Below are 27204 nucleotides of genomic sequence, written 5' to 3'. Positions count from 1 at the left end.
TGACGCAACCTCCCCCTGCTTACCCCTTTCCTCTTCCAGTGTTTGCAATTCATCTTTTCAGTGTGACAATTTCTTTCCGACAAAGGGTGTAATAGTTGCGCTAATAGCACCCTCAGGTTTTCGACTTCTATAAATAGGCTACATGGAATAGTCTGTTTCCAGGTTAGTGGCTCTTTATTCTTAGAAGGGCGAGAAGAGTTAATCAACTGGGTCGGCTAAATGTGGAAGTCTTCGAACATCCTCCAGTGAACTGATCGGACAGGTTTGCGATAAATAAATCGCCACATTTCACCACCGTTCTACAGTCTACTAATCACATCATCTTCAAACTCTATGCATTACTAGGCTACACAGTACTCACTTCATTAGCACTTTGGAAAACTGCCCTACTTCACACAGAGGAAAGAGTCAATCTGCGCAACGGCACTTGCTCTTCGGATCAAAGTAAGCGAGCTGGCTACAAAGTAACAGTATTCTGAGGGTGTAACTCACCTCGCTCGTTGCACTCCCCAGTGCCATCTTTCGCCAAGGGTCTGCTAGTTGAGCCAACGGCATCTTCACAGCTTCAAGTTGGACAGTCCAGCAGTAGAGAAATAGGTAATCTTTCTGCTTGTCGACGCTTCCGAGATGACTTAAAAAGCGGAAAAGTCACTGTTTCTTCAGATGTGGGCTGTCCCTCGACGAGGGAAAACAAATGTAAAAACACCCTCTAGCGTAGGCAATAATTCGGAAGTTCCCTCCCCTCCACTTTTGCCCCTGTGTCACTGTACCTTGTTTCCACTGACGGTCTGCGCTCTTTCTGTTTCATGAACCCAATCGCACCCACTTCCGTTTTTCCCAATATGGCGCCGCGCACTGGCTTACCTGTCTGTCAGAACGAACGGCTCAATAGAGCGGCTTGGTGCAGTCACGTTTGCGTCATCGGAGGAGGGAGGGGCAAATACACCATGGAGTGTGTTGGAGAGACAGGTGAGAGAGCCTGCATGGCACAGTGGTGTGTGTTGAGTCACCAAGAACAACTTTTGATGCCAACGCCTCTCTCCAACCATTAGGCGAGCGACATCAGATCGCATCACTATAATGCATGCTACGTCTTTAAATATAAACCTCATAAACAAACCCTGCTAGGCTGGTCTTATAGCCAATTGTTAGGAGAATATCTTGCTAGATCAGGTTTTGTCGCGATAAAATATTTGATGTAAGTGTAACACAGAACATTCAGCAAAATAATTATTTCAGACAATCACAAATGAGTCTATAAGCTTCAGCTTTGGCGACCCCTTCTGGATAAAAACACGGATATTGTGTAACTTCAAGGGAATAATCCTGCGTGTCCCATTTGGAGAGGCGCAGGCTTAATCACTTGTCATTGTTATTTTGTGTAAATGCATCGCCTATGGCTATGGAGCTGTTTTGTATAACTTCACAGCCTTGTCCAAATGGCATTAGCAAGCAGAGTCTGTTGCGTTATGACAGCACCATAACAAATACTTTGTTTGCCTATTTATATCCTTCGAAAAACTGAATGGCAGAACAAAGCAAACAGTCAGGTTTATTTGCCTTTATTTGATGTGGTCCTTGGGAAAACATGATGTAAGAGAATTCAACTGTATCAAGATAACAATGCTGCCAGAGTATTTTACAATGACATTACTCATGGAATGTGATTAGAATGGGGTTATTACTTTTTGACCAATCAAATGTCAAATGTGCAAATTCTCTATGTCAGCAATTTAAGACATTTTAAATGTAAGCTTGTAAGCTGATTGAGGAGAGCCAAGATCAGACCTTCCTGTGTTTCTATACACCAGAAAGGTATTGATGAATACCTTCAGTCTCAGATACCTCCTCAGGCCCCATGTTATGCTCAGCAGTTCTAATTTCAACTGTTTGAATGCAGTACTTGTGATGTTATGCTCAGTACTTGTGATGTTTTGCAGTTCACATTGTTCGGGTTCTGTTCTAATTTGACCGCCCCTCTCTTTGCACACCTGATCCCAAGTAGAGTCGACACTGAATTTGGCTGTCTGACCAAACAGCAGTGAGTCTCTCTATAGTTTGCCAATTCACTGTTCACTGCCAGATCATCCTTGAAACAAATCAAATCACTTTTCAGTGTACAAATGTACTGGGGCTTTGTTGAATTCAGTGTGTCAACTTCTCTATTTAAGTATCCTGTTGCTTGGAAGGCAAATCAATAATGGTCATTTAAATGGAAACATCACAGTCTTGGTAGGAGGCCATCACTTCTGTGCTACCTGCTCTGAAATTCACAGCCCAAGATGGGTTTGCTGGCTCCAAAATGCATGTGGGGGGAAAATCTTGGCTCAGCTCAGCACAGCTCAGCACAATTACAGCACCCTGGTAAGGAGACGGCATTAGAAATATAGGAGGAGATACACCATCAGCAGTCAAGTAGCCTTTCCTCACGTTTATCAATCTGTAGAAAGTGCAGTGTGTGCTGAAAGCTACAATAGCATCAGGAGCACTGATAGCAAACATGTCCAATACATCTTGAGCAATCATTACAGTGCCACCGGCATACACATGGCCAGATACACAACAACATGATGGAGTAAGCTGGGAGGCAGGTCATTCATCCTGACTGACCTTCTACATTGGTCATACTTTCACATTGGTCATCTTTTTCACTAAGATTTTTGTGCGTGTATAAAGGGTGCTGGGCAGGTAAAGGTGCGGCCCCATGTTTCAGGTCAGAGGGTTGTAAGCATGGGGTCTAAGGTGCCAAGTTAAAGACAGGTAACATGGTGGCGGACAGCGCGGGCGCACTGCTAGCCTTAGCTGCGGGACTTGAGCTTCATCCAGGGGTTGGTGCCGCGCACCTCGATGGGGGCTTCGCTGGAGAAGATGTGGTCGCACAGCTCGTCTAAGGGCGGCTCAGGGTCGGAGGTGGCAAACTGGGCCGCGTCCTCAATCTCTTTGCGTATCTCCACGTCTATCACCTGAGGAGGGAGGAAGGGCACAGATTAGGAATCAGGCTATTTATTTTGGAAAGGGCGAGGTTGGACCTCCACAGCAGGCACAATATAGTTTGTTCTGTTGCTCTTGGGAAGTACAATGTTTTTTGTGCACACTGTGAAGTGGGGTATTTGATAACTATGCATGCAGAGTTCTTTAATAACTTCTGTGACGACTCTATTGACACCACATGGGGCTAGTGTTACTTCAGCTGTGTCCTGTGTCCCAAATGGAGAATGCTAAAGATATCTAACAGGGGAGCGAGGCATTGAGGCATTTCCAAATCAAATATTTCAAATATTATGAAATGCTGCCTTCTAAGATACCTTCGTTTTGCCGAATTTTGTAGGCAGTGTAGATGTATCCTTCAGGCTTCCTTCAACATCCAAAATTCTATTTAATTGTGAGCGGCTATAGCTGAAGTCGAACATTATGTTATTCTGCTTTCTGGTATCCTGGCAACGGTGTTCTGTGTTGCTATTTTGCTAGGCTGTCCGAAACAGAGTTCATAGCTGGTACCTTGATGCCTGCTACGGCAAGTGACTCGTTAGAGAGCAGAAGGCAGCGAGACAACAGACAGTTGCCTTCCGTTTCGGACAGACCCAGAAATTTTCTATTGGAACCCTTGGAGTGTTCTAACCTTGAGCTCCTCCACACTGGCCATGTTGTTGCTGATCAGGCGATCTTTCAGCAGCGAGATGGGGTCACTCTTACTGCGAACCTCCTGGATCTCATCACGTGTGCGGTAGCTAAGGAGAAAGTGCCGGAAGTTTCAAAGAGGAGCATACACAGAGCAAAATAAGCATAGAGGATGGAACTTCAGTTGGGGAGGAAGGCGGTGAAGGAGTCTGGGCCAAAAAGCGTGTTTTTTTGGGGAGAAAAGCTGTGAAGCAGTTTGAGACACAAAGGGAGAAGCAGCCCTGTGAACCTCGGGGTTTGAAAAAGGCAGGCCTGTTTCCTAACACTAGTAGCGCAAGGGACACAAACCACAGGGGGAACTGTCAAAGTCTCCTCACCTGACCCCTGGGTCACTCATACTGTGTCCATGGTAACGATAGGTCTGGAGTTCCATTAGGATGGGACCCTGAAGTAGGAAGTATGGGTGGGAATGTGTGACATTATCATTACATATGTGTGCTACAATAAAACCTTCTGTGATATGCTGAGGATTGTGAACGATTGTGAATAATACATTTATGATACATTGGGATACACTGCAAAGGCAAAAACAGTCCATGTTGAAAATATATATATTATGCTTTGATTATTTGACCTCAAAATAAAGTCAGAAACATAATTATGTAACATTGAAAATGGACCATCCCTGACATTGTGACTATTACTGAGCAAAATACAAAGGTCCCCTCAACCCATTGGAGGTCAATGGGAAGAGTTCCTGTTCTGGAAATGTAATGTACTGAAATAACTGGTTAAAGGCTGTGCACTCTGGCCACACACAAGCTTGACCCTCACAGCACTGTGGAGGTGAAGAGTCTGTATGTTCAAGGCCAGCCTCACCTTTCCAGATCTGCAGTGGTCGGCCGCAAACTGTGTTGCTTCTCTCACGCACAACACATCCATGCCATCCACCTACACAAGAATGTACAGATCAGGAGACCATTCCTGCATACTATTCATTGATGCCAATCTCTTACGCATCCTCCCTGTCTATTGTTGTGAGGATGCCAGTGATCAGGTGGGCTTCAATTCACTGCGAGGGTTAAGTCAAATCCACTCCACACTTGGTGTTCTTGAGTCAATCTGAATCTGATTAAAGCTCACTAATACACTCCTTGAACAAGCAGTGTTCAGAGTGACTCAGTCTGCATGTTACCCTGATGCCAGGGATGTAGTCGCCTCGCTTGTAGTATTCCGTGCTGGCCGATGCGCGCTCCACAGACGTGCCCATGCCGTACTGGTTATTCTCACAGATGAAGATGCATGGCAGCTTCCACAGAGCCGCCATGTTGAACGACTCGAACACCTGACCCTGAGGCACAGAAGGTAGAAGCAGGACGTCAGAACATCAGGATACAGCGCCGAGGAGGGGTCAGACCACACAGGAAGTAACAGTGGATGTGACGGGAAAAGGCCTCACCTGGTTTGCGGCTCCGTCACCATAGAGCGTGACACACACCTGGTTGTTTCCCTGGTACTGGCACGCCAAGGCCAACCCAGCCCCAAGCGGAACCTTTTTCAAATAAAACAAAACCTCACACTCGTTGTCCAGACCTACTATTAAAGCCTCAAGCTAATTTAAACCCATGGTTGGCTTTAGTTTAGAATAGACATGTTTAGTTGTGGGTGTGTGCAACCTAAATTTCCCACAAAAAATGGTGTGATTATTTTTAAAGTGTTGGGCCTTGCACAAAAAGGGATGAAAATAAACTACAATGGTATCAGAATACCAGAAATCCCTTTTCTGGGTCATGCCACACCTGCGCTCCGACAATCCCGTTGCCTCCATAGAAGTTCTTGGTATACATGTGCATCGAGCCTCCCTTGCCTTTGGCAATGCCGCCTCTTCGGCCTGAAGAGGAGGTGGAACAAAAAAAAGAACAAGAAATGTACGCCAATTTTTGACCCTGAGTAGTAATCATGTTCTGACTTTAAATAGATGCAATATAATGGAAGACCAGAAAATATGTAAAGTAAGGGTTGCTTAAATATCACATGTCATCCACTGGAAGGCTCACCAGCATCAAAGCTAGTGGGAACAGGCATCTACCTTCACAGCTGGAGTTTCTGACTACTTTCCAGCAGATGAGACTGACAGCTGTGCTACACTGGGTGCACAATTGAAATGTTCCGTTCTCGGGGCAGAAAAATAGTTTTATTTAGAAAATAGACATGTCTATTCACTGCTATCATGTTGCATGGTGCAGCCAGTTCCATTGCTTATAGTGGAAGCTAATTGTTGCAGCAGATGCTCTATGAACGGAATGCTTCAGTCACATGTCTGGTGCAGCCTGCCTCTTAGAGTGTCATGCACACCCCCCCCCCCCCCCCCCCCTGTACCCCCTAGCTAGGGTACATGTCTCCTGTTGCAAACACACCTGTGAGTTCTGCCAGGATCTCCTTGACGGCAACGCCCCTGGTGAAAGTGTACCCATGAGCACGGTACGCCGTGATCAGGTGATCGTCTGGTGTGATCCCACCCTCGATGCCAACTGCACAGGCTTCCTGTGGCACAAAATAACAACAAAAGCTTAACTGAAGACCCAACTATTCCTAGAGTGCATCCTGTCCTAGCACTACGAACAACTGATCGTGCGTAATCTTGCACTTACCACTCTTGCACTATTACCCGTGTCCTTAAGCTGTCATTGGATTCTAATCTAGTAGTGCTTATTGCTGCACTAACATGTCCTAGTCGCACTGTGCCTTGATTGGTCCCTTGTTTATAAAGCGCTTTGGATAAAAGTGTCACCTGAATGACTAAATATAAATGTGAATGTGACTTGGTCACACCAGGAAGAATAACTATGAGGATAACTGTAACTATAATAATATGAGTGTCCACCCTGACCAATGATATGAGTGTCCACCCTGACCAATGATATGAGTGTCCACCCTGACCAATGATATGAGTGTCCACCCTGACCAATGATATGAGTGTCCACCCTGACCAATGATATGAGTGTCCACCCTGACCATCCTGACCAATGAAATGAGTGTCCACCCTGACCATCCTGACCAATGATATGAGTGTCCACCCTGACCATCCTGACCAATGATATGAGTGTCCACCCTGACCATCCTGACCAATGAAATGAGTGTCCACCCTGACCATCCTGACCAATGAAATGAGTGTCTTCCCTGACCAACCATATGAGTGTCCATCCTGACCAACGATATGAGTGTCTTCCCTCACCAATGATATGAGTGTCTTCCCTGACCAACTATATGAGTGTCTTCCCTGACCAATGATATGAGTGTCTTCCCTGACCAACTATATGATTGTCTTCCCTGACCAATGATATGAGTGTCTTTCCTGACCAACTATATGAGTGTCTTCCCTGACCAATCATATAAGTGTCTTCCCTGACCAACGATATGAGTGTCTTCCCTGACCAACCATATGAGTGTCTTCCCTGACCAACCATATGAGTGTCTTCCCTGACCAACCATATGAGTGTCTTCCCTGACCAATCATATGAGTGTCCATCCTGACCAACGATAAAGAAAGTCTCTCCTCTTGTTGATGAATGTGATGTCTAAAATTTGATGGATTCTGATTGTCAGCGTTTTATTGTTCTTAAAAATCAATCTGAAAGTGATACCTGACGATATCGTTCGTATATGTGAGGACGTTGCCATTCGTATTAGCTGGAGCGATACGTTTTTGCCGTTATCATTAGAGTTATTGTTGTTGTTGTGAACGGCCTCTAAGTAGTGTTCCTGCTGCTCCTGTTACTCCTGAGAGGGCTCTTGCCTTTCTTGGCCATGGACATCAGGTCAACAATAAAGCATCATACAGTTGAATTTCCCCTTGGGGATTAATAAAGTATCTATCTATCTATCTATCTATCTATCTATCTATTAGTTGTGTTATCTGAAGGGGGTCAAAGACTGACAATGGCATTGTCTTACCAACGCTGCCGTGACCCAAATGAGAACAAGCCAGCCCCTGTGTCCTTCTCCTTAAAGGAACCTCACAGACAAAGCTACACAAGCATGCAAAAGGAGGACAGATGTCGTCCACAATGACCACGTGCGTCAGGAATGTAAACCTCACCTTCCAACAGAAAGAATTTTAAAAAAAACCTCACCTGTCCATCGTACAGGTGGCAAAAGCCGCGGATGATCTTCTGCTTGTAGAGCTGGTCGGCCTTCAGCTCCATACGCCGCATGGTCTGCATGGTCCGGTAGTACTTCAGGCCCTGCTCTCGGGTCAGAACTGCCTTCAGCGGCGGGCCCTGGTCCAAGCGGTGCAGATCGCATTTCTGAGAGAGAAGTGCATAGAAAACACCAGCCAGTAATCAGTAATTAGCAGACCCAGCAGAGTTACAGTTCCATTTACGTTTATTCATTTAGCAGACGCTGTTGTCCAAAGTGACTTACATATGTCAACTATAATGGCAATATATAAGGGATTACCGTATTTTACGGAGTATAAGTCGCTCTGGAGTATAAGTCGCATTAGTCAAAAAATGCATCATGAACAGGAAAAAAACATATATAAGTCGCACTGGACTATAAGTCGCATTTATTTAGAAATGTATTTCACAAAATCCAAAACCAAAAACAGAGACTATGTAACTGGACTACCAAAAATATTAATGTCAATAAAGACGAAGGGCCAGAAGGTCTAATTTTAAAGCAAAAGATTCACTGAACAAAAATGCTGATATAGTACATGAAAATGTAGCTAAAAATGTGGAGAATGCAATGCAATCAAGCATTTTGGGCAATGCGGAGTCACAAGCTGGCAGCAGATTAAATGCTCACGAGAGAGAACTAGACGATTTTAAAAGGACGTGACCAAAGCGCAAACCAGGTGATCGGCCTATAGGCCCGACAGCAATTGTAAAGCAATTTACAAAAGATTCACTGAACAAAAATGTTGATGTGGTACATGAATATTTAGCAAAAAAAAAAAAATGTAGAGAATGCAATGCAATCAAGCATTTTGGGCGATGTGGAGTGACAAGCCGGCAGCAGATTAAATGCCCACGAGAGAGAAAAAGATGCGGTTTTAAAAAGACGTGCACAGACCGGTTTTAATAGGACGTGCAGACCAAAGCTGCAGCAAGCAGGTGATATTTAGAAATTTATTTCACAAAATCCAAGACCAAGAACAGACAGATGTAACTGGACACAGAGGCCAAAAATATTGAGAATGAAGACGAAGGAGTGAATAGCGGCAAGAGGCAAGCCGACGGCTGCTGACGAGTGCTAAAAATGTGGAGAATGCAATGTTAGCAAGCATGTTGGACGATATATTGGCACAAGCTGGCAGCAGAAGAAATACTCGGCTGGCCACCTCCGACAGAGCGAGTGTAAAAAATATGCGCATTTAAAACCAGGGCCTAAATTTCAACGCGGGATTGCGGGTAGCCTATTGCGCATAAGTTAATAAGTATTGAGCATAATAATAAAAGTCCCACAACTCCATCATAATGAGAGAAATTCCCACACATGTTACAGCGCTGTCTGATAACGTTAATCCAATAATGGAGCGGTCTGAAAGTGTGACTATTGACTGGACGGACCAACTCTGACTTCAATTGAACCCCATGCACACACACGTGCGCGCAGACCACTTTGCGGGTGCCTCTCTCCCTCTCTCTCACCGCTGAAGTCAAATTATAGCCTATAGTCCTAGGTGCTTCTACATCAACCGAGATCGACAGGAAAGGAAAACAAACGTTTAGCGTTCAGGAACCGTCAGGAATTTTGCAAACACAGAAGCATGACAGCCTATAACTCGAGAGAACATGGATGTGTTCTCCATTTGAGGAACGTTATAATTGATTGCGGACGTGAACAGACAGATAGGCCTACAGACACAGAGCGCATAGTAGGCCTACTTTCACTTTCTAGTGTGTGTATTCGTTATGTAAAATATAATTAGTAGCAAAACAGTAATCAAATATTAGCCTACATGGCAGTGAGTTTTGTTTTCAAATGTTTTCATGCATGTCTAGATAACGGGTGAGGAATGTTTAGGAGACAGACTATCGTAAATCCTCAAATCCTTATGGTGGGGGTCTTTCATTTAGGCTGCGCAAAGCACAGCACCTTTATTTGGGGCATGGCTTGTCCTGTTTGATATTGCTAAATATCGGGACTGATGACCACTGAAATCTGTGGGGTATTTGATGGTTCAAGTGTCGGGATTTCCATCAGCTTATTGCAAGATAAGGCATCCGCTTTCATTTATTCATGGGACATGTGTTGTGTTGAAATGGAAACCTTATTCCGTATAGCCAAAGACGTATAGCCAAAGAGGTCTACGATAGCCTAAATTTAGTTATTTTTTTAATTCTGCATGATTTACTTTTTTATAAAATTCGTAGGCTGATGCCTGGCAGCAACAATTGTGTTTAAATAGGTTACTGTCAGCCTCTGGCAAGCTCAGAAGGGGGCGGCATGCAACTGGTAGCTTGAGAGCAACGTGTTGGAGACTCGTGGTGTAAGACAATGACTTTTCATTGGCAACACTATTAAACCAACCAACAATAGAAATATTAAGAAGAGCTCTTTTATGAATTAAATTGAAACAAAATTATTACTGGCCTTCATTTGTCCGAATCTGAGGCCTGGCTATAAATAGAATCCCGGCCATAATTTCAGGATTTAGGTATGCACGTGTGCTTCAGGCATAGCGCTACCACTAATCTCTGACTGAAAGTGCACAGAACTTGTGCATTTGAGAGCGCTCTCTCGCAGCTAGACAGTAATGTTTCATGTAGGGTTCATGTCAGTTATTATGAATTAACATTTAAAAACATGTTCAATTATATATTTTTTTCATATATAAGTCGCACCTGACTATAAGTCGCAGGGCCAGCCAAACTATGAAAAAAATTGCGACTTATAGTCCGGAAAATACGGTATATTGTCATATACATATGTCCACTATAATGACAATATATAAGGGATTACATTGTCCCCAGAGCAACTTGGGGTTAAGTGCCTTGACAATGTAGGTGGAGCAGCTTGGTAAGGTTTTGTTTTTTGTTATCAGGCATTGTGAAGGAACAATGCTGTTATTGCAGGGTACATTTAGCCCCATGCACTTCTGAAAAGCCAATCAGTCATATGATATTACCTTGATATTTAGTACAGTGCATTAGTCATGGCCTACTGGTTAGCACTTCGGACTTGTAACCAGAGGGTTGCAGGTTCGAACCCCGACCAGTAGGCACGGCTGAAGTGCCCTTGAGCAAGGCACCTAACCCCTCCTTGCTCCCCGAGCGCTGCTGTTGTTGCAGGCAGCTCACTGCGCCGGGATTAGTGTGTGCTTCACCTCACTGTGTGTTCACTGTGTGCTGTGTCTGTTTCACTAATTCACGGATTGGGATAAATGCAGAGACCAAATTTCCCTCACGGGATCAAAAGATTATATATACTTATACTTATGTGATATTACCTTGATGTCAAAGGTGGCCTGGGGTGTGAAGTCGGCATAGGATCGAGTCGACACCACCGCCCTGGCGCCCTGCAATAAGAAAACAACAACACAGACTTAAACTGTCCAGGAAAGCGGTCAGACATTGGGTCAAAGGATTGATGCTGAATATAAATAACACAGAGATGTGCATGCATCAGAAAAAAGTGTTAAGTCAAAAGTCTATTCCACAGAGGATCAATCGTGAAAATCTTTCACAGTAGTGCGGTACACTCAAGTTTGCCTGTAATAGACAACTGGATGTGATTTGAGCTCCTCACTGTGGAAATAATATGTGATTTGAGCTCCTCACTGTGGCAATAATGAAATCAACCAGCAATGCAACAAATCAGTCGCGCTACTTCTCTCTAAAATAGACATTTCATACCTAATAACACACCATAATATTGTGTTATACACACATTACAATGTTACTGTAATAACATGGTTTCTATCTGCATGCAGTGTCTCACTGTAGTACAGTGTGGCTCGTGGTGTGCTACTGTACATCCACCTATCCACTGAGAGATATTTCTCTCATGAGCGAGTCCCTCTAATGTCTTATAGCCAAGTCCTTCAGTACTAACGGAAGCTGAGAGCTGGTGGGGTGGAGTTGGCAGGTGAGGTGGCGAGGTTAAGTCAGCGAACTCAGACTGGGCAGCCAGGAGCTGATGAATAGCTATCCGCGGGGAAGACTGGGGAGAGAAGGCGGCCAGTCAATCAGGCTCAAGTGGCACCTGTGCAAACACTAGTGCACCAGGGAACACACAAAGGCTGTGGGGTAGCCTATCTCCTACAAGCAACATCAATAACCTACAAACACACTAGTTTCTTACTAAACACAACCGCAATACCAGACTCTACAATCACCAGGGAAGAGACAATGTCTGACAACCTATGCTGTACTAGTCTACCACAGGCCTGACCCATTCAGTTGCATGCAGCATGCCGTGCGCCCATTATAATTTAATAAATGTCAGAAGTCGCAGGGACCTGAGTGGATGTGGGTGTTGTCTACCAGCAGGCATGCCAAATAGCATCAGAGCTGTGTGTCACTGTGCTCAATCGATTTGAGAGCGGTTACACCAAACTGAAGATACAGACCGCACTGCTGTACATGAAAAGGTACAGCCTCACAAACTGAGCCGCAAGGACGTCTTACCTCTGACACTGTTTGGGCACCCTACAACAGGAGGTGGAAAAGAAAAAGAAAGGGCTTTTTAAAATAAATAAATAAACGGTGAAAAGCTGTCTTTTGCTATAAGTGGGATGGCGTAGTCAGTGACTAATTTTTTTGTCTTGGCAAAGGAAATGTCACATTGGATGATTCAAGGTAATATGGCAGAAACAGACAGACTTTAGGAGGGAGTTGGCAGACTGACAATCAGAGGATTATCCCAGAAATAGACACACGGTAGTTACCAACAAACAGCGTGAATGTAACTTCAACTTTATTTCCAAATTACTGAGTGCAACAAGTTCATCAGCAACTGAAACTCATAAAGCGACTATTATTTGTGATTATAAGACACATAATGACGCAAAACTCGATAGAGCAGAGAGCCGGACGCACACGTATGGGTAATTGCTAAGGGCAGTGCGCAACCAAATAACGCGCAATGTCACCATGAAACGATTACGCACGACTGAAATATGAGCAAAGATGCGATAAATCGGAAATCTGAATCCTACATACATTTCTTTTCATCTGTTTGTTTGATGAAATACCAGTGCGATAAAAGGACGCACTTGCTGTTATCTTTGGCAACCAGAAGACTAGGTCAGGCCTTTTATGAAAGGTCAACATATTTTTATGTTAACAATTTGTGTTAGCATACAGTTGCATGTTATATGAGAATTACATAAATATACCCACATTTTTGCTGGCGGTTCCTCTAAACACGTTTGAAATAATTGTCAGCATATTCTGCATACTACCGGTGACACCACCCGCAAGCTAACTGTCTATGGTCCCGTTAGATGCATAGGAAGTTGGCGACAATGATCCACAACTACAATCGGAACTAGGCAGAGAAATACTTCCGGTGTCTTGGGTGGAAAAGAAGGTGGGGCATGCATGGCAGAGAGACAGTAGTGAAGCAGGATGATTTGTCAGCTCAGTGTGAAGTTTCTGTCCATTATTTAAATGGTGGATTCAAATGACAATAATTATCTCAATATTCTGAAGGAATCTTACTCAAATGGGGAAGCTTAAATTAATTACATACATCTGTTCTGGCTATCTACCTCACATTGTTATTAATACATTAGCATTGCACTGAACTGCCTTGCACTATTTATATTCACTATATTTATATTTAAAGGGACACCAGGCAACGTTTTCGTGTTAATTACTCATCTTTGTAAGTCGGTATATGGTTAAATGACTCATTACAGGGCGAATGAAGACTCTCTCGCCCGCCCCTACTGCCTGTAGGAAGAATATCCCGCTTGCAAGTTCAGTGTATCGTACCCGGCGACCGAAGCAGTTTCAGCACAGAGGCTAACGAAACGCTAGCGATTGTTGCAAACGTGTGTATAATAGCAGAGCCGGCGAAGAAGCAGCGAAAACCCTTGACGGAAGATGCAAAGAAAAGGAAAAGAGCTTCAGACCGAGCGAGGGGGAGTTTCGTAGAGAAAAAGCATCAGGCTTGCCTGGTGAGGGGGAGTTTCGTAGAGAAAAAGCATCAGGTTTGCCTGGTGTGCCTTTAAATCTCAGTCTGTTCTGATATTGCACTACTCCTATCCTCTCTCTCAGTTGTATATTGTTCCTGGGCCTGTTGAGGTGTCAACGACCATGGCAACCTTGACAGGGACAACTTGCACTGCCCTATCCCTCCCACAATGTTCTATTTATTGCAAATGTTCAGTACATACTGTAATTATACTTATACATCAGCATATTCTCCTGCTCCTCATTCCATTCTGACTGTTCTGCTTTGTATTCTTTTATGTTTTTTATTCTTATATGTTAAGTGAGTGTTAAGTGAGTGTTGTATTTTGAGAGCAAAGATTAACCAGAGTCAAATCCCTTGTTTGTTTACGCGAACCTGGTCAATAAAGCTGATTCTGATACCTTTCAAGATCCCAGCTTGTTGTGTGCTGGCCAATTTATGAAGGACAGCCACTGAATTGGGCTGGAGTGAATTAGGTTTATATTCATTAAAAAACAAGAAAAAAATATTCTAAAATCTTTCTTTCTTTCTGTCTGTCCTCCCCAGCTTTACTGAGGCCCACAAAGAAAACATGTCTAACTCTTCTTTAGTCCCTTTGACAGGGAAAACTACTTAAGTGAGCAATGAATAAAGTCATATTGAGTAAAGGAAGAAAGAATCATTTTAAAATTTAGAAACACAGAAGAAGGGGACTTTTAATTTGGATTGTGCCCTTATCTGTATTGCTAGCTTGTAACAGGTGTCCACTACCTGGATAGTTCTCTCCGTGTTAGACAAAGCAGGCTCTAGTGACCACAGATACAATGCGAATCCAATACAGTAATGTTACTAAATGTTTCGTTTTGGCTCTCTTCATGTGTTTAGAATGTACTCTGTGTGAAAAAAAGGTTTCAAAAGCACAGCGCTGCAAAGGGGCCCAGCCTAAGGATAAGATTGGGTACCCAAGCACGGCTAAAAGTGAGTCATTTTTTCCCATGTTGACAATGGTAGTTATGGTGTGTATGAATTCTACTGGTTAATCATTTATAAGGTGTTGTGAAGGATGTTTTATAGTGGTATGTTGTATTATCTCATGTTTAATCAAAAATGTGGGTATTACTGGCTTTCATGAACAAGTGTACACACTGATGTAAGTATGGACTATACAATACAAAAATACCTTTTAGGTTTCACAGTTGTAGTGCATAACTCTGTGTCATAGTCTCCAAAACCGCACCAGGTTGGGAAGGGACTGCTGTTGTTGACGGGCAATTTAAAACAATCAAACTGGCGGATTATCTTGGGAAATACTTAATTCTCCTCTTCTATCCACTGGATTTGTGAGTAAATTATTTTCTAAGTCTAAAACCGAACATCAAATCACAACAACCACTACAACTATAACTACTAATAGTCTACTACTAGTAGTACTACTACTAATAATAATAGAAGACATTGAGATTGATCATAATAATTTGCACCTACCTTTCTCTACTCGGCGGATGTATGAAAGCACATTTGTCTGTCCCACGGAAATCACGGCCTTCAGTGACCGCGTTGAAGACTTCCGTGCCATCAGCACTGAGATTGTGGCCTGCTCTGTGGACTCACCGGTTGCTCACATGGCCTGGTAACACCTCCCAACTCACCTTTCCATACGTTATGCTCTCAGAACTAATGATGATATTCAACGTGCATTAGCTAATGTTAATGTAGAGGTTTCATTTTCAGACATGTCTGTTTTTGTTTTCTCCTTTACATGTCGTCATTTAACCGACTTAATCACAGCAATAAACCATTTGCTTGGCTTTGCTAATGCTAGTCAATAACCAGTCAATGGTCCATAGTCACAACGTGGTAAAGTTGGTTTTATATTGGACGTTGGATATTCGACACATTCGAAAAATCTATTTAGCACTGACTACGAGGGTCGAGTTTGTGTCAAACCAACTTTATGTGTTTAAACAAGGCCTGCCTATATTACACAAAGCTTCTTTTGTCAAAAAACCCATGTTTTGATTTTATGAATGTTTTTATGCTGATAAAAGATTTCAATCTATTATGCGGCTTCACTTTTTGACTTACCCATACTAAAACACATCTCCTGAACTCGCCTTACTGCCCTTTCTAGTACACAAAGCTTCTTTTTCCCTAAAACCTACTCTTTGATTTTATACAATTTTTAATGTTAAATGTTTCAAATCTATTATGCGGCTTGCCCTTTTGACCTACCCATGTCAAAACACATCTGGTGAACTCGGATTACTGCTCTATATAGGACACAAAGCTTCTTTTTTCCCAAAAACCCATTCTTTGATTTTATAAATATTTTGTAATGTAAAAAAAATGCTATAAATGCTTTAAATCTATTATGCGGCTTGACCTTTTGACGTACCCATGTCAAAACACATCTGTTGCACTCAGCTAACTGCCCTTCATAGTGCACAACGCTTCTTTTTTCCAGAAACTCACTCTTTGATTTTATATTAATTTTTTACTTTATAAAAATGCTATAAATCTATTATGCGAATTGACCTTTTGACCTACCCATGTCAAAACACATCTGATGCACTTAACTGCCCTACATAATACACAAAGCTTATTTTGTCCAAAAACATACTCTTTGATTTCATATTCATTTTTTACTATTCAAAAATGCTATAAATTTATTATGCGGCTTGACCTTTTGACCTACCCATGTCAAAACGCATCTGCTGCACTCAGCTAACTGCCCTACATAATACACAAAGCTTATTTTGTCCAAAAACTTACTCTTTGATTTTATATTAATTTTTTACTATTCAAAAAATGCTATAAATCTATTATGCGACCTGACCTTTTGACCTACCCATGTCAAAACACATCTGCTGCACTCAGCTAACTGCCCTACATAGTACACAAAGCTTCTTTTTTTCAAAAACGCACTCTTTGATTTTATATCATTTTTTACTATTCAAAAATGCTATAAATCTATTATGTGCCTTCACCTTTTGACCTACCCATGTCAAAACACATCTGCTGCACTCGGTTAACTGCCCTACATAGTACACAAAGCTTCTTTTTTTCAATAACTCACTCTTTGATTTTATATTCATTTTTTACTATTCAAAAATGTTATAAATCTATTATGCGGCTTGACCTTTTGACCTACCCATGTCAAAACACATCTGTTGCACTCAGCTAACTGCCCTACATAGTACACAAAGCTTCTTTTTTTCAAAAACGCACTCTTTGATTTTATATTATTTTTTTTACTATTCAAAAATGCTATAAATCTATTATGCGGCTTCACCTTTCGACTTACCCATGTCAAAACACATCTGTTGCACTCAGCTAACTGCCCTACATAGTACACAAAGCTTCTTTTTTTTTTTCAAAAATGCACTCTTTGATTTTATATTATTTTTTTACTATTCAAAAATGCTATAAATCTATTATGTGCCTTCACCTTTTGACCTACCCATGTCAAAACACATCTGTTGCACTCAGCTAACTGCCCTACATAGTACACCAACCTTCTTTCTTCCAAAAACTCACTCTTTGATTTTATATTAATATTTTACTATTCAAAAATGCTATAAATCTATTATGCGGCTTCCACTTTCAACCTACCCATGTTAAAACACATCTGTTACACTCAGCTAACTGCCCTTCATAATACACAAAGCTTATTTTTCCCAAAAACTCCCTCTTTGATTTTATATATTTTTTTTTACTGTAAAAAAATGTATATAAAATCAAAGAGGGAGTTTTGAGATGGGTGGGTCAAAAGGGGATGGCACATAATAGATGTATAAAAAAAATTACAGTGAAAAAAATTATACAAAATCAAAGAGGGAGTTTTTGGAAAAAATAAGCTTTGTGTACTGTGTAGGGCAGTTACCTGAGTGCAATAGATGTGTTTTAACATGGGTAGGTCAAAAGGTCAAGCAGCATAATAGATTTATAGCATTTTTAAATAGTAAAAAAATTATATAAAATCAAAGAGTGCGTTTTTGAAAAAAAGAAGCTTTGTGTACTATGTAGGGCAGTTAGCTGAGTGCAACAGATGTGTTTTGACATGGGTAGGTCAAAAGGTGAAGGCACATAATAGATTTATAGCATTTTTGAATAGTAAAAAAATAATATAAAATCAAAGAGTGCGTTTTTGAAAAATAAAAAGCTTTGTGTACTATGTAGGGCAGTTAGCTGAGTGCAACAGATGTGTTTTGACATGGGTAGGTCAAAAGGGGAAGCCGCATAATAGATTTATAGCATTTTTTGAATAGTAAAAAATTAATATAAAATCAAAGAGTGAGTTTTTGGACAAAATAAGCTTTGTGTATTATGTAGGGCAGTTAGCTGAGTGCATCAGATGTGTTTTGACATGGGTAGGTCAAAAGGGCAATTCGCATAATAGATTTTTAGCATTTTTATAAAGTAAAAAATTAATATAAAATCAAAGAGTGAGTTTCTGGAAAAAAGAAGCGTTGTGCACTATGAAGGGCAGTGAGCTGAGTGCAACAGATGTGTTTTGACAAAAGGTCAAGCCGCATAATAGATTTAAAGCATTTATAGCATTTTTTTACATTAAAAAATATTTATAAAATCAAAGAATGGGTTTTTGGGAAAAAGAAGCTTTGTGTACAATATAGAGCAGTAATCCGAGTTCACCAGATGTGTTTTGACATGGGTAGGTCAAAAGGGCAAGCCGCATAATAGATTTGAAACATTTAACATTAAAAATTGTATAAAATCAAAGAGTGGGTTTTAGGGAAAAAGAAGCTTTGTGTATTAGAAAGGGCAGTAAGGCGAGTTCAGGAGATGTGTTTTAGTATGGATAAGTCAAAAGGTGAAGCCGCATAATAGATTGAAATCTTTTATCGGCATAAAAAATTCATAAAATCAAAACATGGGTTTTTGGACAAAAGAAGCTTTGTGTAATATAGGCAGGCCTTGTTTAAACACATTAAAGTTGGTTTGACACAAACTCGACCCTCGTAGTTGGTGCTAAATAGATTTTTCGAATGTGTCGAATATCCAATGTCCAATATAAAACCAACTTTACCACGGTATAGTCACAGGAGTATTTATGAGAAATCATCTCTCCTCACTATATGGCACACTTTCGCTGATTCAGATTAATACCACACAACTCTCTCTCTCTCTCTGGGTCTCCACAGGACCAGCACACCCAGGGAACAGGGGGGACTGGGGCCTGTGACGTTCCCCTTGTTGTCAGATGTAACGCATCAAATATCTAAGGACTACGGGGTGTATTTGGAAGAACATGGTCACACACTAAGGTGCAGAAAGAATATGTTCTGGTACTGAGTTTAAGTGTCAGGTTTTGCTTTGTTCAAATGTCCAACAAGGAATTCTCAGAATACTTTCAGGAGAGGAACAACAACACTCAGAAAGAAATGCAGACATGTAGTGCGTCTGCTAAATGATAAATAAATTCTCTTTCATTTTTTCAAAAAACGTAGTCTCTGGAAGTAAGGCAGAAGGCATACATTACTTTCCTATTAGGGTGAAAGCCAGTGTCTTCTCTGAGGAAGTTTACTGTATATTAACCAAAAACACAAACCTGCCTCTTATTCATATATGAAGCAGCTTTAACAACATTCCCTATTTGTCACTTCCTCCCTGTAGCTTTAACAACATTCCCTATTTGTCACTTCCTCCCTGTAGCTTTAACAACATTCCCTATTTGTCACTTCCTCCCTGTAGAGGTCTGTTCATCATCGATGGAAAAGGGGTTCTGAGGCAGCTGACTATCGATGACCCTCCCGTTGGGCGCTCTGTGGACGAGACGCTGCGGCTGGTACAAGCCCTCCAGCACACGGACGAGCACGGGGAAGGTAAAGGTTCATACGGACAGCAGGTGTCCTCAGCAGCCTGGCTTGCTTTTTTACTTATCTAAATGCGAGCGAGTGATAACGAAACTCTCTCTTTTTCTCAGTGTGTCCTGCAGGCTGGAAACCGGGCAGTAAAACGGTAACTTTAAAAGTGCACTGAGCATGGACACATGCATGTCACCGGTCAGTCTAGGCTGCATTACGATACATTTATTTACATCATGAATAACCAACCAGAAGTGTTCAGACTGCCCTCCTTGTTATATATTTCTATTCACCTCTCTCATTACTACGGTGATACACTGCGTAGTTCTCCACACAGCAAAGCCCAAGCTATAGTTCCTAGTTACCTTTCCTGATACAGTTAGTGCTATGCATGTTCATTCTTTAAGATAAATGTAAGCCATTTAGGTCATGTCATTCTGTTCCAACTAGATAAAGCCTGAGGAAGCTCGGAGAGAGTGGTGGCCAAGAGAGGAGTTGTAAGTCAGGAGATTTCCTTCTTCAATTTCTGATGAGAGGGCTGCATATGACCCTGTCCTGTCCCGATTCCTTTATATGTATTTATTTGATCCGTGTCAATGTTATCATGGCATATGGGGCGTCCCCTATTTGCGTAACCACTCACACCTTATCATATTAACTATTTTAACCCCTCACATCTTACCATACCAACTATTGTAACCCCTCACACCTTATCATATTAACTATTTTAACCCCTCACACCTTATCATATTAACTATTTTAACCCCTCACACCTTATCATATTAACTATTTTAACCCCTCACACCTTATCATATTAACTATTTTAACCCCTCACACCTTTTCATATCAACTATTTTAACCCCTCACACCTTATCATATCAACTATTTTTAACCACTCTGAGGTTACAGTAAAAACTGATTATGTTGTCTGCATGTTGATGCGCTCTCAAGTGCTCCTGTTTCATACTCATTACAGGTAAATGACACATCACTTTGGGAAGCTAATGTTTTGTGAACAGTGGCGAACCGGAAGCAAGACACAGCTCCTCGTTTTAAACATTGAAAAATTACATATAAAGTTAACAAATAATGCCTTATTTTCTGGACTCTGTTGCATTCTAATAATTGGTTTTACTGAGAGAGCAATTGGCATTTCAGTCAGTTGAAAGGGTACAGCCAATGGTGTTTATTTTCTGACTTACAAACACATTACACAGTCAATGAGAATGAAGAACAAATGTAACGGTAGAAAAGTAAAAACAAAGTAAAACACAAAATAATGACAACTTGTGCGTTCCGCTTCCATTTTAAGGCAAGGATGACAAAGAAGTGTTACTTTTACAGTTGTATAACATATGTAGTGCAAAAAGGACAAAAGAAATAGGCAGAACCTTTTTCATACATCATTTAGAACACTGTGATTCTGGAACTACCACAGATTGCAGCTGCTAATGTCAGTCAATCTGATAATCTCTTTGGTAAAAAAAAAAAAGAGTACGCGTGAAGGGTGAAGGTAGTTTGTAAGTGCACATCTAAGAACAAGGTAACTGTTCAGGACACACTTCAACAGAGACATTACATTTTAGATAGCAATGCCCAAAGCAATATGATAAAATTGTGGAAAAGCAGCTACATTGTAACAGACCGTTACAAACAGGAAACAGAATACAAAGACAGAGCCGAAAATGTCTGTGTAATATGCATAAAGTCAAAGTCAGTCTTTTTGATCTTCACCATAATAAAATCTCACACTCCCTTTGAGTACACCCCATGTGTCTTTAGTATACACATACAACTTTGTAAATATAAAATCTGTAATGATACAATAACTGCATGCATATATATTCTCTCTCATTATTTCATTCTCAATCAGTCACACACACATTCACACACAAAAACCAAAGCCACTAGTGCTTATACAGTTTTGGCAGGTGGAAGTATCGAAAACGTGTAAGGCATTGACAAGGGATTCCTCCTTGCATTTAGGCCTGACCTGTGATCGTCGGATTTAGGCCTGACCCCTCGTCGTCTGATTTAGGCCTGACCCCTCGTCGTCTGATTTAGACCTGACCCCTCGTCGTCTGATTTAGGCCTGACCCCTCGTCGTCTGATTTAGGCCTGACTCCTCATCGTCTCATCAAAGTGCCTCTTGCCGTCCAGGTACAGCATGGACTCTGCAAGAAGAAAGAGCCCCGTGGTCATTCGACTGCTCCACCACTTGATCTGACCAAGACACCTCCATCCCCAAAGCCAAAACCCCAGAACATGAATATGCGCTCTCACCTCCATAGCTTCGGGGCACTACGGCAGGTACTTCCTTGTCCACTCTGAAGGTGAAGTGGAACACGTTGGTAGTGTTGTGTTGCCCAGTCAAGGGGTCAAGCACCTCTGTGTGCACTCTGAGCTGGATGTACCGGTCTTGTGTGTAACACACCTAACAACACCAAACAATGGTCAATCTGCTAAATAGTCTACTAGAACAGAACATGGTCCAGTATGCATACGTGGACAAACACACATAAACATACACAGAATAAATCAATCATAATAAATCATTCAGGAGTTCCAGGTGCTGTGTTTGCACTGAGTGAGTTGTGGTATGAATGAGGCAACTTTTTATAATTAGCCTGACGGAAAAAAACAAAACACTTACATCTTTACACATCTCCCAACTACAAAACCTACCAGGGGGCAGCTGATAGGCCTGAGGACCAGGCTGTGCTGAGATCTGAAGGGTTAGGGTTTTAACTATTAGCTCACCTGGGAGGAGAGCATCAGCAGTGAGCCAATCTCAACTGGCTTCTGGAACAGAATATCGTCCACTGCAACCAGGGTGGGTCGACAGCCCCTGCGATAACGGTCATAAAAAAAGCAAGGCAGGGCCATTTGATTTGCATAGCACATTTTGTACCAAGGCACTTCTAGAGGAGGGATGGTCAAGTGGCTAGTGCTAGAATAAACCAAGTGCAAGGAGTCCTCACACTTACCCAAACGCACAGGCGTTGGCCCAGCCCAGCTCATAGGCTTTCCTCATCAAGAAGCCACCGAATATGCGGTTGAATATGTTCCTCTCCTGAGGACGGAGAGAAGCAGAAAAAAGACACATCATGAATCAAAGTCAATAGTCCTATACTGCCCAGTGCTACATCCTTCCACTTCCTCTGTCCTTCTGACCTCCATCGTGAGCATCAACTCATCTTGCCCTTGATGTATGGGGCTCTAGCTCCTCCAGCACCTCTCTGTGGATGTGTCGGCTCACCTGAGGATGGCAGATCTCCAGACCCTTCATCTTGGCATCCTCCATCCACAATGAGTTCGGTGGCAGCTTTCGACTCCTGAAGCTAACAGTCCTTTTGTAGTGGAGCGGAGAAAAACAGATGCCAGCCACTTTTAATTTCAGTGTATACACAATCTCTCTCCAAACATATCTATCTATCTATCTATCTGTGTGTGTGAGTGTGTATATATGTATGTGTGTGTGTGTGTGTGTGTGTATATATGTATGTGTGTATGTGTGTGAGTGTAAGTGTGTGTGTGTGTATGTATGTGAGTGTGAGTGTATGTATGTGAGTGTGAGTGTGAGTGGGTGTGTGTGTATACATGTGTGTATGTGTGTGTGTCCAAGAATCCTACTGAGTATCCAGTGTGTTCAGGAACAAGCTGTGTATGAGAGTTCTCTCATCTGCGGTGGGCGCCACCTTCAGGAGAGATGCTTTACTCAGCTCCTTCCGTCGATTCTTGTTTACTAGAGATTTAACAGTGCAGTGCAGGACAGGTAAATAATTCACATTTACAGGGCACAGACAACGTCATGATCAGAACGCATTAACATGCAACATACTTACATTCTCCATTTCGAAAATCTTCCTCTTCTTTCGGCCCCTCTGCTTTTAGTGGATTCACAAAAGCTGCCCTAAGAAGACAGGGACCAAAAAACACGCTGATCTCATTTACAGTGTACAGAAACTGCCTGTGTAATCAAGATGTACCTTTTAATTGACACTGTGCAATCATGATGTACCTTTTAATTGACACTGTGTAATCATGATGTACCTTTTAATTGAGACTGTGCAATCATGATGTACCTTTTAATTGACACTGTGCAATCATGATGTACTTTTTAATTGACACTGTGCAATCATGATGTACTTTTTAATTGAGACTGTGTAATCATGATGTACCTTTTATTTTCCGGATCTCGGGCGACCATGACAAATGTGGCGTCTAGCACTGGGCTGTAAGCTCCTTCGTGGAACTGATGAAACAGTACAAAAATGACACAGCTGAACTGACGAAACAGACAGCTGAACTAACGAAACAGTACAAAAATGACACAGCTGAACTGACGAAACAGTACAAAAATGACACAGCTGAACTGATGCGCAGAGGTTCATGTAATATTCTCGTGCTTGAGGAGGAGGAAGAAGAGCAGACGGTGTACCTGGGACATGTGCATCTTGGCCTCTATAGAGGTTTTCCCCACCCATGTGACATTGCCGGTAAACTTGATATCGCAGTCAGGGTAGATGATATTTTTCCTCATATCTGCAAGGAAAATACGCAAGTCTTCAACAAGCAAAACTTTGAATTTCAGCACATAAAATAACCAGTACCAGACATCTGAATACACTAAAATAATATTATTAACAATAAGCATTATAAACAATCTCAACATTATCAGGCATGTTGCATCTTTGTTTGAGACATTTTTGTACCCATAATAATCTTTGCTTTCAAGACAATCGTGTGCTATTAACCTACCAATCTTGTCCACCAGGGCGGTGACGATGGACAGTGGTGACCGCTGCAGTTCCTTGTTCCATGTGTGAGAGTAGCAGATAAGCACTGGGCACATGGTCAGAGATAGGGAAATAGGGTGAGTCTTACTGGGGAAGAGGTCAAGCACTTCATAAACAATGTCATACTAGGTGATTAGATGATCAAACTGAAGACTGTGTTAATTGCTGTGTGACGTGGCAGATAGCATAATGCTGTGCATTGGTTGTGTTTGTACTGTACCTGCTAAACTGTCCAGATCTTCCAGGATCCGACCAAACCTGCAAAGAGTAGACTACAGCTCAAGTGTGGCTCCAGAGAACAGACACAAACTAATAATAGCAACTGTTCCCTCTGACTCTCAAAAACCTAGTTTCCTAGACAACCATTTAGCGGTCATTTAGCAGGTGCCATACGGTCAGCACCCTGCTCGACAGGTTTAGCCTTAGCTTAACGTCACCACTCTGCACTTGTGAGAAAGCAGACCAGGCTTTACTGAACCAGACATTACATTATTAGCCCTGCCCTTTTCAAGAGTCCGGTACCTGACGCTGTTGTGGTAATTGAGGTATTTCTCGCGGATGGTGGGGTCAGAGCCAAGAGGGAGGTAGGCTTCAGTGTAACTGTCCTTGGCGGTTTTAACCGGCAGATCATCCTGACTCTTCGCCAGCAGGGAGCTCAGCGAGGTCCGCTCCTCCATCGCTTGCTGATGGTCACTATGGAGACAGTATCATAATGACGGCAACTGCAAATATCCATTTTGATCCACCCATGCATTGAATACCCCCCCCCCCCACCCCCACACACATCCAAACCAAAGGATTCGATTTGTAGAATTATGATGACACCTATATAATACCATGTGGGATAAGACTGATATCTTACCTCCAGTTGGTGGATGCTCCCACAATTTCCCTAAGCCTGTTTCTGACTGAAAATGTAGACAAAACATGTATATGACAATCAGCCAAATGCATTACTATGATGAAATATTCAAACAGAATTAAAGTATAGCCCAATTGAAAGGGTTAAGGGGAAAAAAGCATTCCACATGGTCTCGGGGATAGAGGCCTCTTGACAGAAAAAAAGAGCTTGATCAACAGTGTGCCTCAAAAACAAGCACGATAAAAAGAAATGTAGACTACAAGCCATAAACCACAATGCCACAATACCATCATACAGCAGGAAAACAGAAATTAGGCAGCAAGAGACACCTGATGTAAAATAACAGCCTGTTAAAAGTAGTGAAAGCCGTGACTATCACAGGTAGGCCTATATCTACAGACAAAACAGACAGAAAGCAAGGTTACTCAATAATAGAGAATGGGCGCGAGTTTAAAAGAAATTCTAGAGGAAAGGTGTCTCCCACTTCTCCCGAGTGTGTGGTGGTTTAACCTGGTAACAGTGAGCGTTAGAAAGACTGCAAGAGTGCCATCACGAAGAAGCTCCATGCAGATAGACATTAGAAGATTATCATAGATTTTATTTTACCAACACACCATTAGACACAAGCCAATCTCTATTTCCTGTTGAGAAACAAAATTGATGTTTTAATTAAACCCTTATTAGTCTGGTAAGGTCTAATATGTTACAATGTTAGCTGTAACTGTAACTGAATCCCTGTTAAATCATTGGACTTCTTTCTAGGATTAGCCTGCTTTCCCCAGTGAGACAATTTACCATACCCTCATTCACGTCAGGGGCCTTTCCTTGATTACATGATGAACTGATGCAGAACGTCCTGCTTGACAGGGACACGGCTGACCTCAAGACTAGTCTGTGGAAGGAACAGAAACATGAGTCGACCGACCCCAAATGACAGCTGAGTACGCCAAATAAGATTTGGTCATCAACGCTACATACAGCGGGTCTGACTAAGCAGTTCGTCACGCTCATCCAAATGGACACTTTAACTGCAGACCAACTACAAAACAGTCTAGCTTATTGTGTTAGATTAGTCACAGCTAGCCAAGTTTTTCCAAACTTGCAGGCCCACCCACCAATCCTGGCGACTCACTCACTCACTAGCTCACAATTAGATGTGTAGGCACTTACCTTGATGCTAACATATCTGTGGCGTATGTGTGAGTGTATCGTTTTGAGACTGATTACAATAAAAGAGGTTCACAGCATTAAATATCTGAGCAATCCAGTTTTCCTACACTGAACGCGCGGACGAAATTGGATGGATGGCAGGCAGGGTATGTTGAACGTAGATAGATACCAGTAGATACTTCCTAGTGTACACTGCCACTGCGTCGATGACGTGACGTTCTAAACCATATTGTATCGAATAGAAGCGCAAGTATTTTCCTGAAGAAATTGAGCCTAAAATAGCGAAAGGAGCTGCGCGTAGGCTGCTGCTCTCTTCCAAGGACACGTTGATGAAATAGAGTGGTGTGGAGCTCTGCCAGTGAACCGTCACACTGACACGTGTTAAAAAACAGTCGGCAATTCCTAATAACTTGTCAAAGGCACGCTGCAGCCAGGCCAAGGGCAACTCTACGTCTGGACGTACGTACGTCTACGGGCAGAGAGGGGGTTTCATAGACATAATATACATAGACGCCGCATCGACCGCTGCTCCCTACTAGCGCTGACGAGATTTGGAGCCGCCATCTTGGACCGGTCATCCACTCCACTCAGTGTAATCTGTTTGGCCGGTGCAATGAGCTGTCAGCACACTTAATTAATCATATCTCACTGAATACCGAACAGATTTTCACGCGGTTTTTTTTGCTGCAAAGGTCATACATGTAGCTATGATACAGGCCACATTGTTCGAAAATACAAAATACAACCAATAGTACGGTAATGTTAAATCTTACTTGTGAAAAGTAAATCCCCCGAGTAT

At 42.1% G+C, this 27204-nt stretch overlaps 4 protein-coding genes across 8 annotated transcripts in view; 1 reads left to right on the top strand and 3 right to left on the bottom strand.

The window, feature by feature from the left end:
- rps6ka3b (ribosomal protein S6 kinase, polypeptide 3b) overlaps window positions 1–792 on the bottom strand; it is a 50521-nt gene extending 49729 nt beyond the window's left edge. The window contains exon 1 of the mRNA XM_042068542.1: window positions 493–792. Within this exon, the coding sequence (XP_041924476.1) occupies window positions 493–555 (63 nt within the window). The 5' untranslated portion in view covers window positions 556–792. The remainder of the gene's footprint in view (window positions 1–492) is intronic.
- Window positions 781–20668, top strand: LOC121688748 (peroxiredoxin-4-like). Its single transcript, XM_042068554.1, has 9 exons — window positions 781–969; window positions 14635–14727; window positions 14972–15089; window positions 15263–15379; window positions 18912–19034; window positions 19462–19592; window positions 19694–19728; window positions 20025–20071; window positions 20551–20668. The coding sequence occupies exons 1-9, from the start codon at window positions 807–809 to the stop codon at window positions 20552–20554; spliced, it is 831 nt and encodes a 276-aa protein (XP_041924488.1). The 5' UTR covers window positions 781–806; the 3' UTR covers window positions 20555–20668.
- pdha1b (pyruvate dehydrogenase E1 subunit alpha 1b) lies at window positions 1547–13112 on the bottom strand. 2 transcript variants are annotated; one of them, XM_042068552.1, is made up of 12 exons: window positions 12972–13112; window positions 12258–12278; window positions 11078–11146; window positions 7752–7925; window positions 6036–6162; window positions 5418–5509; window positions 5078–5170; window positions 4814–4969; window positions 4498–4569; window positions 3996–4063; window positions 3620–3728; window positions 1547–2963 (listed from the first exon to the last, which is right to left on the bottom strand). In XM_042068552.1, the coding sequence occupies exons 1-12, from the start codon at window positions 13026–13028 to the stop codon at window positions 2799–2801; spliced, it is 1203 nt and encodes a 400-aa protein (XP_041924486.1). In that variant the 5' UTR covers window positions 13029–13112; the 3' UTR covers window positions 1547–2798. The 2 variants fall into 2 exon arrangements, with proteins under 2 accessions (XP_041924486.1, XP_041924487.1); XM_042068553.1 differs by lacking the exon at window positions 12258–12278 and having other exon boundaries at window positions 12972–13101.
- A 71-nt stretch (window positions 20669–20739) lies between the features above and the next one.
- acot9.1 (acyl-CoA thioesterase 9, tandem duplicate 1) lies at window positions 20740–26812 on the bottom strand. 4 transcript variants are annotated; one of them, XM_042068549.1, is made up of 17 exons: window positions 26406–26812; window positions 26036–26127; window positions 25850–25876; window positions 25236–25281; window positions 24896–25066; window positions 24594–24631; window positions 24336–24419; window positions 24016–24119; window positions 23756–23829; window positions 23420–23487; window positions 23208–23319; window positions 22834–22924; window positions 22562–22647; window positions 22335–22422; window positions 21858–22008; window positions 21693–21748; window positions 20740–21640 (listed from the first exon to the last, which is right to left on the bottom strand). In XM_042068549.1, the coding sequence occupies exons 1-17, from the start codon at window positions 26417–26419 to the stop codon at window positions 21635–21637; spliced, it is 1308 nt and encodes a 435-aa protein (XP_041924483.1). In that variant the 5' UTR covers window positions 26420–26812; the 3' UTR covers window positions 20740–21634. The 4 variants fall into 4 exon arrangements, with proteins under 4 accessions (XP_041924483.1, XP_041924484.1, XP_041924482.1 ...); XM_042068550.1 differs by having other exon boundaries at window positions 20740–21614; XM_042068548.1 differs by having other exon boundaries at window positions 20740–21748; window positions 26406–26808.
- Between the last annotated feature and the right edge of the window lie 392 nt (window positions 26813–27204).

This window comes from Alosa sapidissima, chromosome 17 (assembly GCF_018492685.1).
Source record: "Alosa sapidissima isolate fAloSap1 chromosome 17, fAloSap1.pri, whole genome shotgun sequence".
Taxonomy (NCBI): domain Eukaryota; kingdom Metazoa; phylum Chordata; class Actinopteri; order Clupeiformes; family Clupeidae; genus Alosa; species Alosa sapidissima.
This window is presented reverse-complemented; position numbering and strand designations above follow the sequence as displayed.